General features: G+C 56.5%; 1 protein-coding gene across 2 annotated transcripts in view; it reads left to right on the top strand.

Moving 5' to 3' along the window:
- Positions 1 to 5,748, top strand: part of CXXC5 (CXXC finger protein 5) — a 35,928-nt gene extending 30,180 nt beyond the window's left edge. For both annotated transcript variants that reach the window (XM_056502601.1, XM_056502600.1), the window contains exon 3: positions 4,687 to 5,748. In XM_056502601.1, coding sequence (XP_056358576.1) covers positions 4,687 to 4,731 — 45 coding nt within the window. In that variant the 3' untranslated portion in view covers positions 4,732 to 5,748. The remainder of the gene's footprint in view (positions 1 to 4,686) is intronic.
- Positions 5,749 to 17,235: the final 11,487 nt, after the last annotated feature.

The following is a 17,235-nucleotide window of genomic DNA, read 5'->3' as shown; positions in this document are numbered from 1 at the left end:
CCTCTCAGGCACCCTAACCCCTCCTCGGGCTGCGCTCCTGGGTTTGGATCTTGCCCTAGATAATAAAACACCTGGTACTTCTTACTTTTTTTTTTTATTTTTCCCTTTTCCATTAACAGCTCTCACCCTGAGATGTGTGCTCTGCCCAGTGCCCCCAGTCCCTGCCCCCTGCTATGTACTGGGGTTGATTGGTGTGGGGAGGAGGGCTGGGGTCTCTGGACATGCTGGACTTTGCTCTCCCCTTTGCAAGCACAGACAGCAGCGGGGCTCTGCTGGGGTTTTGGTGACAACATCCCCTCTCCTCAGTGGGTGGCAGCTCCCTGAGCTGGGGAGCAACATCTAACCCCAGAGGAGGGCAATGACATTTTGGAGCAGACCTTGGGGTAATTGGTGATGGTGAAACCCGTGGCCACAGTGCAGCCAAAGCCCAGCCCCTCAGCTCTGAGCAGGAGCAGAGTGATCCCTGGTTTTGGGAGCAAACTGCTGCAGTGTGCACTGGGCAGCATCCTCAGTGGAGTGGCTGTGCCGAGTCTCCCTGGGCCAGCATTCCTCTAGGGTGCTCAGGATGAGTCCCTAAGGCAGCAGCTGGATTTCCCATGGCAGCAGTGCTGCAGTCCCACTGGCAGTGCTCCTGTTTCAGCACCCAGCAGAGCCAGGAACATCCCTGCTCCTGCTGGGGGTGCCCGGGTACCCCAGTGTCAGCCAGGCGCTCAGGCTGTCACTGCCCACCATGGCCTGCTTGGGGATGTCCATGGCTTTGGAGGAGAGCCATTGGGTTGGGATACCACCTTGCCAAATCCACTGGGGAGGGGTGGATTCATGTGGGGACTACAGGAAAAGTGACTTGGTGACTTGGGTTGTGTGGGCCTGAAACTCACTGGGGGCCGTGGGCAGCTGCTGGTGGCATGGTGTGATGGGGGCTGGATGCCAGCAGAGCTGGGGTGTCCCATGGACACGCTGCTCTGGCACAGCCTCCCTCTTCCTGCACACCTAGGTGATTTTTCTGTGAGCTGACCCCACTCTTAGCCATGCCAGTGTCCTTCCTCCCTCTGGTGAGCACATCCCCATGGAGAGACAGCAGAGGTTAAAAAGTCACCTGGACATCAGCTGGATCATGCATCCTGGCACAAGGCTTTGCCCATCCTCTGGTGGTCCCAAGGCAACCAAAGTGTGCTGCTCCCCTAGCCACGTTCTACGTTTTTCAATTAGCATCAGCTCTGAATGAATACTGAAGGGGAAAAAAAATCTGTTTGGGCGGTGGGGATGAGGAGAGGGGGACTGTGTCTTTCAAAAACCGCTGTATTGCTAAATTATATTCTTGTTCTAATTTGCTGAGTCAGTGATCTGGAAAAAGGGAGAAAGGGAAAAAAAAAAGTTCATTTCTTCCAAAGAGTCCTAAAGCGGGTCAATAGACTCGGAGCTCGCAGCAGCCGGAGGAGTCGCTCCCTTCTCCCAGCGCTGGGTCTGGGGGTGATAAATAGCACCAGGAGCCCATGGAACAATCACCGCTGTGACATGATAACCCATGGTCACCCCTGTGATGGGTTTCTCCATCTCACAGCTGGCTGGGAAATGGAGGCCACTGAAATAGAGTTCTGCATCTGGTAGAGTTGGCCCCCACCAGAGATGAATCCCCATCCCTCCTGGGCATGACCAGGTGTGTGGAGGCTCAAGAGAGATGCCACTGTGCTGGTGGGATGATGCCTAGGCAGGTGTGGGTCTCTCCAGGGCATCACCATCCCCTTTTCATGACAAACCATCCCCTCTCTCAGAACACACACTTGCACACTGTGTTGTCCTTGGTAGGGTTGTACAAGACTGTGGCTGGGACAGGGACACCATGACCCCAGCTGATGTCCCAGGTCACCTGAGTCAAAGCTGGGTTATTAAATCTGACCTGCCAACCAGCCTTGCTCATACATTGGGCCAACTGTAGGGCAACCACCAGCAGCTGTGCTGTGCTGGAGACCTGTCTGGAGAGGGCCAGGGTGCAGAGTTCCATGGACTGCTGATCCTGGTGGGGTGTACCTTCACCACTGTACTTAATACTGGGACAGAAGGGGCCATTCAGTGGCCTTCATATGGGGCTGAATCGTTCACTAGGCTTTGGGAAGCCTCGTGCCTGTCTGTGGGGGCAGTGCCATTGCCCAGGGGCAGGACAGCAACTCTGTCCTGCCACCCCCGTGCATCCAGAGGAACGTCCTCAGAGAGCCCAGACAGGGGCACAGATACAATTAAACATTGATCTAAAATCAAGCAGTAAAAAAAAAAAAAAAAGAATTAAACCTTTATGGCAGCATAAAAAAACAGGCTAAATCCCTCAGCTGCCGTTAAGCTTTATCTGCACATCTCCAGAGCCGAAGAACCGGTCACTGCTGGTGTCCCGCTGTGCTGGGGCTGCCTGGGGCTCTGAGACCAGCCAGCTCGGCTGTTGGGAGCAGGCAGCAGCACGTCCCGCACTGACCAGGCTCCTCTGGGCTCTGCCAGCCCCAGCAACCTGGCTGATGCTGTGGGGGCTGCTGGCCAGGTCACCCTGGGCTTGTCTGCAGAGCTGTAGGTCACATCAAGGCCACAGATAGTTGGTGTTTGACTCCTCAGAGATGTTCTCCATCCAGAGAAGCTGTGCTGAAGAGCTTTGGTGCCCCAGATAGAGCCAGTGAGGGTCACTGTCACCCTCGTGTCAGCCTCACAGAGAGACACCGGCTGTGGAGGACAAGGGGTGAACATTTTAAACTGAAAGAGGATGGACTTAGGTTGGACATAAGGTAGGAATGTTTGTGATGAGGGTGGTGAGGCCCTGGCACAGGTTTCCCAGAGAAGCTGTGGCTGCCTCATCACTGGAAGCGTCCAGGCTCTGGTTGGACAGGGCTTGGAGCAGCCTGGGCTAGTGGAAGGTGTTCCTGCCCATGGTAGGGGGTGGAATGAGATGATCTCTAAATTCTCCTCTAAACCATTCTGTGAGTCTGTGATTGTGGGGATGAGGGGGATCTCTCCTGGACATCAATATTAGAGCTGGTTGTCCATCTTCCTCTAATAATAAAGGAGCAGAGGTATTTATCAGACATCTCCTTCCAGACGCACGAGGAGCCCCCTCTCCCCTCTCTCCTCCAGGGTGATGGGTCTGGGTAGGTGGCCCTTGCTGGAGAAGCTACCCTGCTCTGCCCTGCCTGTTGTGCATTTAGTGCCTTGACAGTGTGGGGTGCCACAGCCCTGTGCATTGCTGGGCACAGGCACTTGTGCCCTCCCAGATGTCTGATTATGTGTCACGGACACCTTTGGGAAGGGGTGATGCCTGCAGCGTGTGACCACCCCAGCTCAGTTTGCTCCCCAGCATGGGCTGGGAGCATAAGCAGGTGAGATCTGTCAGCAGCCTGGTGGGTACCACCAGCTCTTGCCCATTCTGGCCCTTGCCCAAACCCCATGTTTGGGTTGTGCCTCTGAAGGGGACATCCTTCTGCAGGGATGGTGTGATGCTGCTCTGGTTTGTCATTGAGGCTTGGTAGGTGTCTTGGTCCAAGAGAAGGACCCAGTGAGATCTGGCTGACTCCTGCATGGAATTAGAGACCAAAAAGTGTCTGGTTTAACTCTTAGGATGCTGCATGAGGTGTCCCAGCCCTGCACACTTGGTATTGTGCCCCTGCTTGCCCCGTGGCAGCCATTCTGCTGGCCTACGCCTGGCACTGCAACCTGTGGCCTCTTTCCCATTGGTGTTCCTTGCCTGTTTGGAGATGTGGGAGCTGAAGGGTTCTCCCAGGTGACTGTGTGGTGATCCTGTGGTGATTATATGTCTGGCTGGCACAGCTCAGCCTTGCCTGGGGGCTCTTGGCACTGAGAGACTTTGTAGTCCTTGCCTACCCCACCCATGTTCCCATAAACATTGTGCAGGCTTTCCACCTCATCCAGATGGGAAATGTCCCGGGCTCTGCTTCCAGAGGACCACAGTGCTGCTGGGGCATGGCCCCACACCATCTTTCCTGGAGATGGCTTCCAAGAGACCTTGTCCATTGTTGGGCTTTGTTGGCCATGGGGTTGAGCCTGGTGGGACTCGTCCCTGTTCCCTGTGAGGTGCTGAGGTACCTGCTGGTGCTGGGGTTGCCCTGTTGGGGTCAGGGCTGTTCCTTGGGGCTGAGCATGTCCCATGTCCTGCTCTGGTGTCCCCAGGCCCATCCAGCTCCTACTCCCTGTCCCAGTTTCCATCCAAATGTGCTCCTAAACCCATCTGGTGGCTCTGGGTGCCCGTCTGTCCATCCGTGGCAGGCACTGTGGGGGCTGGCAGTGAGGGGACTGTGCTGGGCTGTCAGGCCATGCTGACTGCCTGTGGGCTGGCCACTGTGCTCACTGCTGGCCAGAGGGGACGCCGGGGCTGTGCCAGCTGCAGCACGGGGACAGGGGACACAGGGATGTGGGAACAATAGCCGAGCTGCTGTGCTGGTGCCCGGCCAGGGAGGGGTCTGGCAGCAGGGGGACCCCAGTCTCCCTCCTGCTGGCATCGTGGGCTGGAAATGTTGGGATGTAGAGCTGCATCAAAGGGCTGAGCCTGGGCTGACCTGTCCCAAGGCTGGGGACCAGGGTGAGGGGCGGGTGAGGGGTGGGTGCCAGCCCTGGTGCTGCACACCTGTGCCGGACCCCACCTAACGCCTTGTCCCTTCTTCTTCTGTCCCCCTCCCTGTCTCTCTTCCTTTCCAGAAGGTGATGCTTCCTACAGGAGCCGCGTTCAGATGGTTCCAGTAGGAACGGGAATCCCAAAGCTCTGTCATCCAAGTGCAATGTCACTGCTTGCTTGTGTTGTCTCAGGCAAGGGATTTTTGGCTGAAATGAATGGATGCACCTGTGTCTCTTTAGAACCAAAAATATTTTCTCGCAAATCTCATTCCTGTTTTTATAATTTTTTTCTTTTTTTTTTCTTTTTTTTTTTTTTTGCGTTTGTTTTAACATCTTCGAGTCCTAGTCAGACATTTAACTGCTTTTGAAATAAAAAAACAAAAAAAAAAATTATTAAAAGAAAAAAACAATGGATCTGTAAAGTACCAAGACTTAATAGACAGAGTATGGACAATCAGTTTCTTTCTGTGTTTTGGTGTTGATGTTGTTTATGTGTGAAAGATGCAGTACTTGTGTAGGGAATGTAAATTTACAGTAACCTTTTAAAATCTAGTTACTAATAAGCACTACTGTAATTTAGCACAGTTGTTTAATTGCACCCTCATTTATACTTTTTATTTGATTCTTTCCCATCATACAATAGAGTGGATAGTTTCTAGAATGCCTCAACTTCATGTTTATAAATGAGAATATGTTTAAAGCGATGTAGTATCCCTTCTCCTCGCCATTCACCTCTGGAAGTTTAACCCACAAGAGGGTTGGTATAAAAGGTGGAAGAAAACAATTGCTACGCAACAGGCAGAATTCAAAAAAAAGGAAAAAAAAAGAGTAAAAAAAAGGCAAAAAAAAAAGAAAGTCGTCGTTAGTTTATTAATATAGAACAAGAAATGCTGCGTACAGAAAATCCTCCTAATTGCAACGGTTTACTCCTAGAAGTAATTTTTGTAAACTTACAGAAGTTAAAATCAAAATAAAACAAATATTGCAGGACCTGTGCTGAAGCAGTTACGCAAAGTGATATTTCTCTTCTGTTCACCCCCGGTCTCTCCAGCTCTCTCTCCATCATTAAATTGAAATGCTGTTTGTAATGTTTTAGCGATCCAGGCTGTTTTTGTGAATAAAATGAATGCATGTTTTGTGTCATGATTTCCAGCTTGGTTATTTCTCTCCCACCCCTGTGTCCAGCCCTCCAGGCCCCCAGCAGTGGTGGTGGCCCATGTGCTGTGGTCCTGCTGGCTGTGGGGACCTCGCCAGTGACGATGCCAGAGCGTGGTGGGATGGTGTGATGAGCTGAGCTGGAGTCGCCCTGGCTGCTAAATCCCCCTGGTTAATCCTGGCAGTGACTGGGCTAAGCCAGCCTCAGTTCCTCCTGGGGATATTTCCCAGCTTGACCTGCCTGGAGTTTTACCAAGCAGTGCCAGCACAACTTGTTTTGGTGAAAAAATATTAATGTGCCATGGAGAATGGCAGTGAGGCTCATGTTGTTGGGACAAGACTAAAATGAGCTTCCAAAGGTGAGTGGGCTCTGGGATGGCTTCCCAGTCTGGCCTCATGTTGGTACTGGATCAGCAGGAACTGTCTGGGGTGGAGAGGATGTTGGATGGGCTCAGCCATGGAGAAGCCATTGGGTCGGTGCTTGGGGTGCTGTGCTGGGAATCATGCCAGGCAGGTGGGCTGGGATGATCCTCCCAGTCCCCTGGAGGTTCTCCAGGGTCATCCCAGCCTGGCAAGAGGTAGATCAGGCTGCACCCAGCAGTGCTGGCTCTGCCTTGCTGGGAGGAGGTAGCCAGAGCCTTTGTCCCCAGCTCCAGCCAGCGTTTGGGCCAGCATCTGTTGGCCAGATGTGCACCCGGAGGAGGGGGGTGATGGCAGTGCATGGGCTCTGTCCCTGCTGGGATGGAGCAGAAAGTCCTTGGGGAAAGCTGCCCCAAATGCCCTCTCCAGCAGCATTCCCCCCAGCTGCTCCTGCAGCCCCGGGTGGTTTGGAGCCCAGGCACCTCGGTCACAGCAGTGCCTGACCCAGGGCTGTGTGTGGGAACGACTGCAGCACATGGTGGCAGTGATGGAGCTGGGCAGTGTGGTGAGTGACACAGCTCAAGGCCTGCAGGGACAGACAGACAGCCCCTGGTCGTGCCCCAGCAGGGCTCTGGTGCGTGGCTCTGCTCCCACCAGGGTGGCAGTGGCTGGGGAGCTGCTGGGAGCTGGTTCCCAACCCGTGTGGCTCACACAGCCGAAAGCACTTAGCGGGAATGTGGCTGGGCTGTTATGGGAAAAAGGAGCCTGGCTGGTTTCTTTACAACTGTGGCTAAGGGCTGGGGCTGTGTGAGGGCACAGCCCTGGCACGCAGAGGGAGCCAGCCCCAGCCCCATGCTGGGAGTGTCCTGGGGAGCAGCACAGAGCCCCTTCCCCAGCCCTGATCCTCTGGGGAGCTGCAAGGGGATGCTGCTTTATCCCACAGCTGGGGCTGGGGACTGCTGGGAATGTCACCCTGGTCTGGCTGTGTCACCCACAACAGGGCTGTGCTTGGGGCTGTTGGCATGGAGCAATGCTTGGGGAAATGCCATCACGGCACAGCAAATGCCACTGTGCCACACTGGCAGGGACCATGGGCGTTAGCAGGGGAGATGGGCACTGGCAGGGGAGGAGAGTGACAGCAAGGATACGGAGCTGCCAGGGAGGACATGGACATCAGCAGGGGACAAAGAGAGCAGGGACTTCAGGTTTGGGAGAAAAGAATCGCATGTGGGATCCAAACCCTGCCTGTGAGTGGGAAGGGGTGGTGGGGAGGTGGGATATGGGGTGCTGGGCGCCCTCCACCCCAATTCCAGCTCACCCCCGAGCTGGGCTGCAACCCTGCCTCCCAGGTGAGTGTGTAGGAGGATGGCCCTGTGCTGGAGCCTTGCCTAACGAGCAGGACCTCAGGCATCCCCCGAGGGTGAGCCCAGCCCCTCCTCCATGCTCACCCTCCTCAAGCACAGCCCCGGTGCTGGGCCATCGCCACAGCTGCTGCTGGGGAAGTGGCACCCAGGGCTGCTGTCCCCAGGGTGCCCGCTGGCAGCCAGGTGACACAGGGCACATGGGATAATATTAACGAGCTCGGCACGGCGCTGAGGGACAACCCTGGCGCTACCACAAGGGCTGGCCTCGAGTCTCTCTTAATTAACATCCTCATTAAACAGACTTAGCAGAAGGGCAACCAAACCTGCCCGTGGCCCTAGGGCGTGCTGTCACAGAGGGCACAGCCGTGTCCCCATCCCCGCCTGGCCTTGGCGGCACGGGAAGTGCCAGACCCTGGTGCGGGGCTGGTCCAGCGGCGATGCCAGCGGTGTTTTCCATGTGGAGTGGCCGGGCTAGGACACGATGGACTCTGGGGCGAGCTGGAACCTCCACAGCGGTGCCAGAGACGTCCTGTCCTCTCACAGGGGCACCCCAACACTTGTGGGGTGCCGGGCTCTGCTGGTGGCGTCCCCATTCCGTGCCCCTGTGCTGGCTCTCAGCCCGCTGCCGTGGGCTGGTGGCCTCGTCTCGCCGTGTCCCCCGGGCTGCAATTAGCGGGCTGACCCCGGGCTGACCTGCCCCCCCGGCCTGGGCATGGGGCAGGATGCAGGAAGCGCAGAACAAAATGTGCTTCAGCTGAGCCGGATGGCGAGTCCTCCGTGAGCGCCGCCGGCCAGGCGTGACCTCCGGCCGGCAGCGCGGGGACACTGCGGGGACACGGCGGGGACACTGCGGGGACACCGGGACACGGCTGCTCCCATCCCACTGCAGGGACACCGGGACACGGCTGCTCCCATCCCACTGCGGGAACACTGCGGGGACACGGCGGGGACACTGCGGGGACACCGGGACACGGCTGCTCCCAACGCGGGGACACCGGGACACGGCTGCTCCCATCCCACCGCAGGGACACCGGGGCACGGCTGCTCCCATCCCACTGCAGGGACATCGGGACACGGCTGCTCCCACCGCGGGGACACCAGGGGACGGCGGCTCGGCAGCGGAGGCTGCAGGACCTTGGCGCTGCGGGGGGAACCTCCATGAGCACCGAGTCCTGCTTGATGGGAGGGGACACAGGTGACACCCGTCACTGCAGTGGGAGGTTGGGATGGTGGGATCTGCTCGGGTTTCCTCGGTAGGGACACATGACAGTCCCGGTGCCAGGTGTTAGAGCCATCCAGCATCTCCAACACGGCTGGGTCGTCGGTGGGTGCCTCCCAGCATGTCCTGGCTGAGCTGACACCAGCTTGGTTGGGGTTTTGGCAGTCCCACAGCAGCCGGATGGGACCGATGCAGGTGTCCTGGGGGTCCCCAGGCATGGGCAGCTGTGGGGGATTGCTCACTGTGACACATCTGGCTTGGCTCAGGCTGGAGCCTGGGGCTGCTGGGACAGCTCAGTTGGGACCATTAATCTAAATAAGCCTCCCAAGTTCTGCTCCCCACAGCTGGCCAGGTGACCTTCCCTGTGTCACACACATCATGGCAGCTTTCCAGGACGATTTCCAGCCTAGGCTGAAGTTCTTCCAAAAGGTTATAGAGTTTTTGAATTTGGGCTAAGGATGTCTCTTTGCACGTTCCCCATTGGGAATGAGCTCTGGGTTGGCTTCTTCCCCACAAATGTCCCATGCTGGGGTGTCAGACAGGGGAAGAGGATCCCACAAGGTCTGTGGGATGCTGTGCTGTCTCTGCACCAGAGCAAGACTGAAAAGGTCTTTTCTCAGGGAAGAGGCACCATGGGAGACCCTTATCTATGATAAAGACTTGACATCCACATCACATCACCTCTGGGTGAGATCTCCCCATGCCAGAGCTGGGGCAGGAGGATGTTTACCCAGCAGCATCCTTGGAAAGGACCCTGTAGGTGGAAGCTGACACCCATTCCTGCATTCCACCAGCCCTCCCTGGGATGAGCTGTGTCCCCAGCAAGGCAAAGCTGTGGCTCCAGCTGGCCAAGGGCGCTGGCTGGCCGCCCTGCTGCGGCTCTGCAGGAGGCTGGGGATGTGGCTGCAGCCATCACAGGGGGGTTTCTGCACAGGGACTGCCTGAGCTCCTCCTGCCCTGGGGACCAGGTCTGGCATCCTGCCTGCAGCTCCATGGTGCTGCCTCCATGGAGAAGCTGTCTTGGTGTGGGGTCTCAGGTCCCCCCCCATGACCCCACAGAGGGGGTGACTGCGTGGGGTGTGCCAGCTGTGCTAGCATGAAGGAGGACAGCTCTTCCACTTCCAGCTCCTTCCCCCCCAGCAGAGAACCACTACGCCAGTACCCCAGGGCTGTGGGCAGCCAGGGCTGTTTAGCCTGGTTGAGCCATGGTATTCCTGTTTCTGATCACCATCAATGCCTGGTTATTCCTGCTGAGCTCCCGTGCTCCCCGATCCGCGCCGCTCTCCAGCCACGGCTGCCGGCTGCAAAGCCCACGCCAAGCCACGGCAACTCCGCTTAATCGGGGCTGGCTGCTGTGCCAAGGCCGGTTCCAGCACTGCGTCAAGATGCTTTAAGGCCAGAGGAGTCAGGACTTGTGAGAAATAGGTCGGCCTGTGACAGCAGAAGGAGGCTACTCGGTGCAAGACGCGCTGTTATCGGGCAGGGAGGCGCGGCTGGCGCGGCGGGAGCCTTCAGCCCCTGGGTGACGATGGCAGTGGCTGAGCAGGGCTTAGCAGAGGTGACAGGTACCACCCGTCCCAGCTGGGGGTGTGCAGCCTGCAGCCTGCCTCGCTTTTGGCCAGCCATTGCTGCTGACAGCCCTGCTGAAGCATCAGTCTGGGGAATTGGGAATGGGGAGTTGTGTTCTCCCCCCACCAAAATGCTGTGAGTGGATGTAGTGCTGGTGGATGTGTCCAGATGGTATCACGGGTAGTGGGGACACAGGAGCAGGCTGCTGTGTCCTGCAGCCCCCCTTGAACCTCTGACCCAGGGCTGGAGCATGAGATGCCCGTGGGGAAGGAAGGATGCCCTGCCCTCTCCTGCCTTGCCTCTGAGCCCCCTGGGCTGGCTTCTCCTGCAGCCCCTCTCCCTGAGCCCAGGACAGCCTGGGGCAGGCCTATCAGGGATGGAGGAGCTGCTGGTCTGTTGGAAACCCAATGAGCCAATGAGTGATTAGAGCAGGTTCTACTAAACCCAGGATGGCTGCAGGAACAGGGGGAGCATGGATGAGACCTCCCAAATCATAAAAATGGTCCATCTGGTCCCACTTGCTTTCTGGCTTTCCCTGTTCTCCTACTTCTGGTTGAAGAGGAATAGTGCCCAGGGTGTTCCCCAATGCCGCCTCCTGCCACGAGGATTCCCTGTGGACAAGAACACAACAGCAGGACAACCTTCCCCTCTCATCCCTGCACTTGCCAGACCACAGCAACATTTTCCCCTGGCAGAACCCTGGGTTTCTCCATCTCCTCACCCACCCTTGTCACTGAGGTGTCACCCTCTTGTCTTGGGGGGCTTGGGAGTGGGCAGGGGGTGATGCCAGTGCCCACCTGCCTTCTGTCCTGGCAGCTGGGACTGCAGCAGTCAGCCAAGCCCACCCCCGGGAGCCAAGGGCTGATGCCTCCATCAGTACATCCTGCTTGACCTTTACAGTCATTAATTTCTGCATTTTTCCTCATGTGCTGGGCCTGTGCTTGCTGAAGCCCCACCTGCTGTGGGCAGCAATACCTCCAGCAGTGGTGTGGCACTGACCCTGCCCAGCTCCAGCAGAGCTCGTTTTGCAGCTCTGGGACTGCACTAGGCAGGAACTGATGCCCTTGAAGATCTTGCAGGTCTTGCACCCCTCTCTGGCAGAGCTGGACCCCGGCAGTGAGCAGGGGTGCTTGGCACAGCTCAGCACCTCTCAGCTGTGCCCTGTCACCCTCTGGGAGCTCAGGTGGCATCACTGCCACTGCCATCCTTCCACCGTGCCACCATGGACACAGGTCTCCTCCTGCCAGGTGACCTGAGCACCAGCCAGTGCGAGATGCTCTCCCAGCAATGTTGACTCCCTGAGCAACAGACATCCTTCTCCCCTCTTTGGTTTTTCCTGGTGCTTTTACCCTGAAGCAGCTGGGGTGAAACCAGCCTGGGGCAGGTCCCACGTGTGTGCTCCCCCCTCCCTGCAGTGAGGGATGGGGTGCAGGCCCTGGGCTCCCACTGAGCCCCAGCCCCTGCCTCTCTGCTGGGCTGGGAGGGCTCCACCAGCAGCACGGTTGGCTGCCTTGCTGTGAGTCCTGACATTTCTGCACCGAGACAGCCGCAGGGGGAGGCATAAACTGGCTTTGCTGCAAGTGTGTGTGTGTGATGGGGGCTCCCTGTCCCCCAGCTCCAGCCCATGGAGTGCCTGAGCTGGCTGGTGGCCCTGTCACCTCTGCTGGAGCAGGGTTTGGCCGTGGTGCCTTCCAGGAGCGTGGCAGGGGGTGATGCTGCAGGGCAGCTGAGGAGGCAGAGCCACTCTGGGAGCTTGGGGCCAATCTGGGGAAAGGGGCCAGGGCAGACATGAGAGAAAAGGGCAGGAGAAGAGGTGGGAAATGGAGGTGGGAAAGGGACACAGCAGAGATGGGAATCCTTGGAGAAAACACAATCTGTTGGGTGGGGGAATGGTGGAGGTCTGGCTGCTCCCACATCCCACCAGTCCCCCCATGAGATGGGCCACCAGGGACCCACATCTAAGCCCCAAGTGCAAGATGGGCAGCAAGTCAGAGCTGTGCCTCCAAAGCGAGCAGTGCCAGGGGCTGGGGGATGCAGTGATGGGTGCTGGCCTGCTCCCACCCTGGGGACACTCTGCACCCCGGGCCACCTCCCCAGCACGCTGCAGAGCTGCCACTCTGTCCCCAGAGCTCCATTCTGTTTCGTCTCCAGACAAAGTGACCGCTTATCCGCTTGGGTTTCAAGCTGTGTGCACAGCCCCGTGCTCACCCCTTGGGCTGGACACGGCAGGAAGAGGAATGCGACCAGGCAGGTTTGTGCAAACACAGGCACTGCGTGGTCCCCCTCGGTCTTTAGTCTGGTAAGCAAAATCAGCATCTAATCCAGATCAAACAGGACTTTAGCTCCTGTCAAAGGACTGATCCCCTATTCTGCCCAGGCTGTGGTATTTAAAGGGACACGGCCAGGTTAAGTATAGCTGGAAACAAAGAGTTTGTGAAAATCATCATAATAAAAAAAAACAACAACAAAAGCTGGGAAAGATTAGTGGGAAGAGAGACTGTAATGAAATATAACTGCCAAAGAAAACTGTGGTTAATGGAGACATCTCCCTAGAGCATTTGAAACCTCAGGTAGTGGAGGAGGAAAGAGATAAGTGAAACCACTCAGAAACCAGCAGCAAAACAAACCAGGCTGTTCCTGGATCAGGGCAACATCTCTCCTCTCCTCTCCTCTCCTCTCCTCTCCTCTCCTCTCCTCTCCTCTCCTCTCCTCTCCTCTCCTCTCCTCTCCTCTCCTCTCCTCTCCTCTCCTCTCCTCTCCTCTCCTCTCCTCTCCTCTCCTCTCCTCTCCTCTCCTCTCCTCTCCTCTCCTCTCCTCTCCTCTCCTCTCCTCTCCTCTCCTCTCCTCTCCTCTCCTCTCCTCTCCTCTCCTCCCCATGCAGGATCTGGATGCAATAATGGACAATTTGTTTATTTGATGTCCAGGCTGCTCTGGGTGTTGGGGATGGTGCCAGGGGGCACAGCCCCCCAGAGCACCAGGATGCCTCCCCAGACTGCCACAGCCCCAGAGAGGATTTAGCCACCCGACTCCTCCTGACCTTAATAACTGGCGCTGACTTAACCGGAGTCTGTGGCTAAATCCCGCGTGAGTCTGGAAGTGTAGGAGTCAGTGTCACAAGTAATTTATTCCATGCATCTCTCAGCCTCCTAAACTTGGGGAAGCCAGTTCTTAACACAGATCCCAGCCCTGCCACAGCCCTGGTGAGCAGATCTGCAGCAGCCTTTCTCTTCCCTCTGTCCCTCACAGCTGCAGGCTTGGCCAGGCTGGAGAGCAAAGCCCTGCTCAGGCCCTTCAGGAATAGGCACGTTCTAGACCCAGACAAAGCCTCTGCTGCCCACAGAGCCTTGGAGCATCCCTCAAGCTCCAGTCAGCCATCTCCAAAGTGGGGCAAGATGCCCCAGGAGCATGGCTGGGATAGGTGCAGTCCCTAAGGCAAGGTGTGGCTGACACACGGGTGCTGCACATGGATGCTGCATCCTGGGGACCTCAGTCTTGTTCCCTGGATGTCATCAGCCCAACGTGGCCCTTCTGCCTCATCCCAAACCTCTGGTGTGCTGAGGTTGGAAAACCAGAGGCAGCTCTTCAGCTGGGCTCTGTGGGGCTGGGTGAGTGTGGAGGGGTTATGCCCATGGAAGGGGAGGGCCAGGCAGTCCTGCTCCACTGGATACAGTGTGCAGAAGCCTTTTCTGAGGTTTCTGGTCCTTTTCACAGCCAAAGAGCTGGAGGCTGGTGGGGCTCCACTGAACACAGCCCTCAGGCAGGGCTGTCCAGCCCTGGCACCCCTCACTGGCTGGGGGTGCAGCCCCTGTGCTCAGAGCTGGTGGATTTCTCACGTCCACATCCCTTACTCTGCTCTCCATTGTGACCAAACCCAGTGGCCTGGATCTTTCCCAGGCATGACCACATGTGGGTTACTCCCTCTCCTTCAGCATCTGCTCAGACACTGCCAGCAACCTCTGCTGTGCCATGGGGATGCCAAGGACTGCAGGCTGTGGCACAGGCAGGCAGGAGAGCTCCATGGGCAAGCAAAGGGGTGCAGGCAAGCACCAACAGGAGGGCTGGGGCTGGAGGGAGGGGTTTGGGGGGTTCTTCAGCTGGGCTGGCCTCGTCCCTGCTGCCTGCAGCTCAGGATGGATCTCTGTGCCTGGGGAGTTCAAGCTGTGTTACAGCCACTGCCACAGCCTGAACATCACATTCATATTCTAGTCACAGATTTTGGGCATCTTTGCTTCTCTTGGCAGTGTCAGAGCTCCAGGACAGCAGGGAAAAGAGAGAAATGGACCTCACTTGCCATGTCTCTGCTGCTGCAGCTGTCTCAGAGGAGTTTGCTGGCTGTCCTGAGTCATGTCTGTGCTGAGCAGAGCTGAGCTGACACCCAGCACAACCTGGGCTGGTGCATTTGCTGCCTTTTTGTTCCTCCCAGTCAGGTCACAGCCTGTCCCAGCTGGGCGAGGCCAGTGCTGTGGGCACAGGCAGGGGTGGACGTGCCTTTGCTGCCCAGCACAGATGGTTTTCAGCCCAGCAGCAGCTGCAGGAAGCTGGGAGCTGCCCTGGGGCTTTCCCTCTGCAGCCCTCTTGAAGGGCAGGCACAGGGCTGGCACCTTGCCTGGTGCCCAGGTGCTCCTGGGCGGGTGGGACAGTTTGGGAATAAGGTTCAGAAAACACAGCCATGGTGGGACATGAGTTTGTCAGCCTTTCTTATTCCTTCTTCAGAGTCCTGTGGATTTCTTTGGCCCCAGTGGCATTGCTTTCTGGGTGTCCCCTGCCTCCTTCTCCAGCTGCCTCTGGAGCTCTGCTGGGAAATTAAACCCTTCTGATGGTGTGAGGTCCTGGAGGAAGCTGTTCTGTCTGCAGCATCCATGGCATCATCACCTCTCTTTGCCCCCAGGTGGGATCCAGGAGGCTGCACCCACACAGGCGAGGTGTGAGGCAGGTGAGTTCACAACTAGAGTTTGAACTGTCCTGCAGGTGCAGCTTTCAAACCTTGCAGAGACAGATTAGGGTTAAAAAAAAAAATCTAGACAGAAGAGAAAATACAAACATGCCACCTCCATCTTGCAAAGTCCTTGAGTCACCAGGGCTGGGAGCATCTCATCCCCAGAGACCCTGGCTGTGTCCTTTCTCTGGGCATCAGCTGCTGGGAACAGTGATGCTGACCTCTGCTCCCTGGAATATCCCAGTTTTCCAGAGGCTGAGCAAATCTTGTGGCATTTCCAGGCTTCAAACTCCTCTGCAAACAACCATTCCCAGAGGCTGATAATTCCCCCAAATGCATGTGCAGCTCCTTGGGCAATGGAGCAAGGCTCAGCACAGCCATCTCAGGCAAGGCAGTGGGAAAGCTTCATGGTCCTGCTTGGTGGGCAAAGCTCTCTGCTCAGAAATGAGTTTTTGCTTAAATTTTGGAGAGAAAAATGTAGTCTGACTCAGCCACAAAGCATGGAAAATTTCAAGCAGGCATTTGATGTGTGGCAAAAAGTATCCTTGGGCTGGGAGAACGAGAGGGGTTGTATTGTTTGGGTTGTTAAATCAAAAACCCAGGGGAAAGAAATAACTTTGGGTCAACCCAAAATGAACTGTTCTAGATATTCTTTCTGAAACAAAAAAGTGTTGAACAGCAGGATGCCCTTGGTTTTATCCACTACTGATATAAATGACTTTTCTAGATGGCAAGTGAAAAGTCACAAAGTTCCTCTAATACCAGAGACATCAAAAATAAACATTGCTCTTCCCAAGATAACAGATGCTCCTTGTCCTTCCAGATGGAGCCCAAATTCCCAAATCTCAGAATCATAGACTCATGGAATATCCTGACCTGGAAGGAATCCATAAGAGTCATTGTGTCCAACTCCTGGCTCTGCACAGGATATCCCAATAATCCCATCGTTTGTCTGAGAGCATTGACCAAGCTCCTCTTGAACTCTGTCAGCCCTGTGTCCGTGATCACTTCCTTGGGAAACCTGTTCAGTGCCTGACCACCCTTTGGGACAAGGACCTTTGCCAAATCTCCAGCCTAACTCTCCCCTGACACAGCTCCAGCCATTCCCCCAGGGCCTACTGCTGGTCACCAGAAAGAAATAATTAGAGCTCCTCTGAAATCAGGGATTTTGGTGATGAACAACTGTTAACAACTGTGTTAACAACTCCAGCCTGCTTGGGAAGCTGGGGATGGATCTGTGTTGTGATCTGCCCTTCCTACATCAACATCCAGAGGATGCAGTGCTGAGCAACCTTTACTGTGTGTGCTGCCACCATCCTCTGGGCTGTGCAGGGTGTGATGGCTGGCATGGCCACACTCCCCTCACCAGGACAGGGGCTGGTAGCTCTCTCTCTGCTGGCTTTGCCAGATCCAGCTCTGGAGCTGGGAAGTGGAGGCTGGGTGGATGGGATGTGCAGCACTGGCTGTGCCTCTGGCTGAGGTGGGGAAGGACACAAGACCCTCACTGGGAAAATGTCAGAGTATTCAGTTCATGATTTCCCTGCTTGTGCTACCTGGAATGTGTCTCTCCACCGTGACAAAGGCTGCAGCAGAGACACCCGGTGCCTCTGCACGCCTGTGCTTCTGCTCCTTGCCAAGGCAACCTGCAAGAGGCAACCAACTGGAGCAAGTCACCCCTCCAGAAGGCCACAAACACCCTCACTCCTCCTGGATCGGGCTTACCAGCCCAAATTCTGTGTCTGTTTTGAGAGGGTGTGGTTCTAGGCTCCTCTGTAGCTCTCATCCAGGCAGGATCTGGCTCACTGGGGAGAAAATTCTGCCCTCCACCTCCCTGTCCTCCTGGCTCAGCTTCACAGCTTGCCAGTGGGGTTTGGCCAGGGAAACATGAGTCCTTTTAGATGCCTCCCCTCACCTTTCCTTAGGCAGGACTGAAGCAGCAGAGCCTCTCGGGGTTGGGACAGCCCCTCACCCCATCCCCTGCTCGGGGGAGCTCCTGCAGCTGCCCCGCTTTGTGCTCTTGCTTCCTCGGC

This window comes from Oenanthe melanoleuca, chromosome 13, assembly GCF_029582105.1.
Source record: "Oenanthe melanoleuca isolate GR-GAL-2019-014 chromosome 13, OMel1.0, whole genome shotgun sequence".
Lineage (NCBI taxonomy): Eukaryota > Metazoa > Chordata > Aves > Passeriformes > Muscicapidae > Oenanthe > Oenanthe melanoleuca.
The sequence above is the reverse complement of the archived record's forward strand: the minus strand, read 5'-3'. Positions and strand labels throughout refer to the sequence as shown.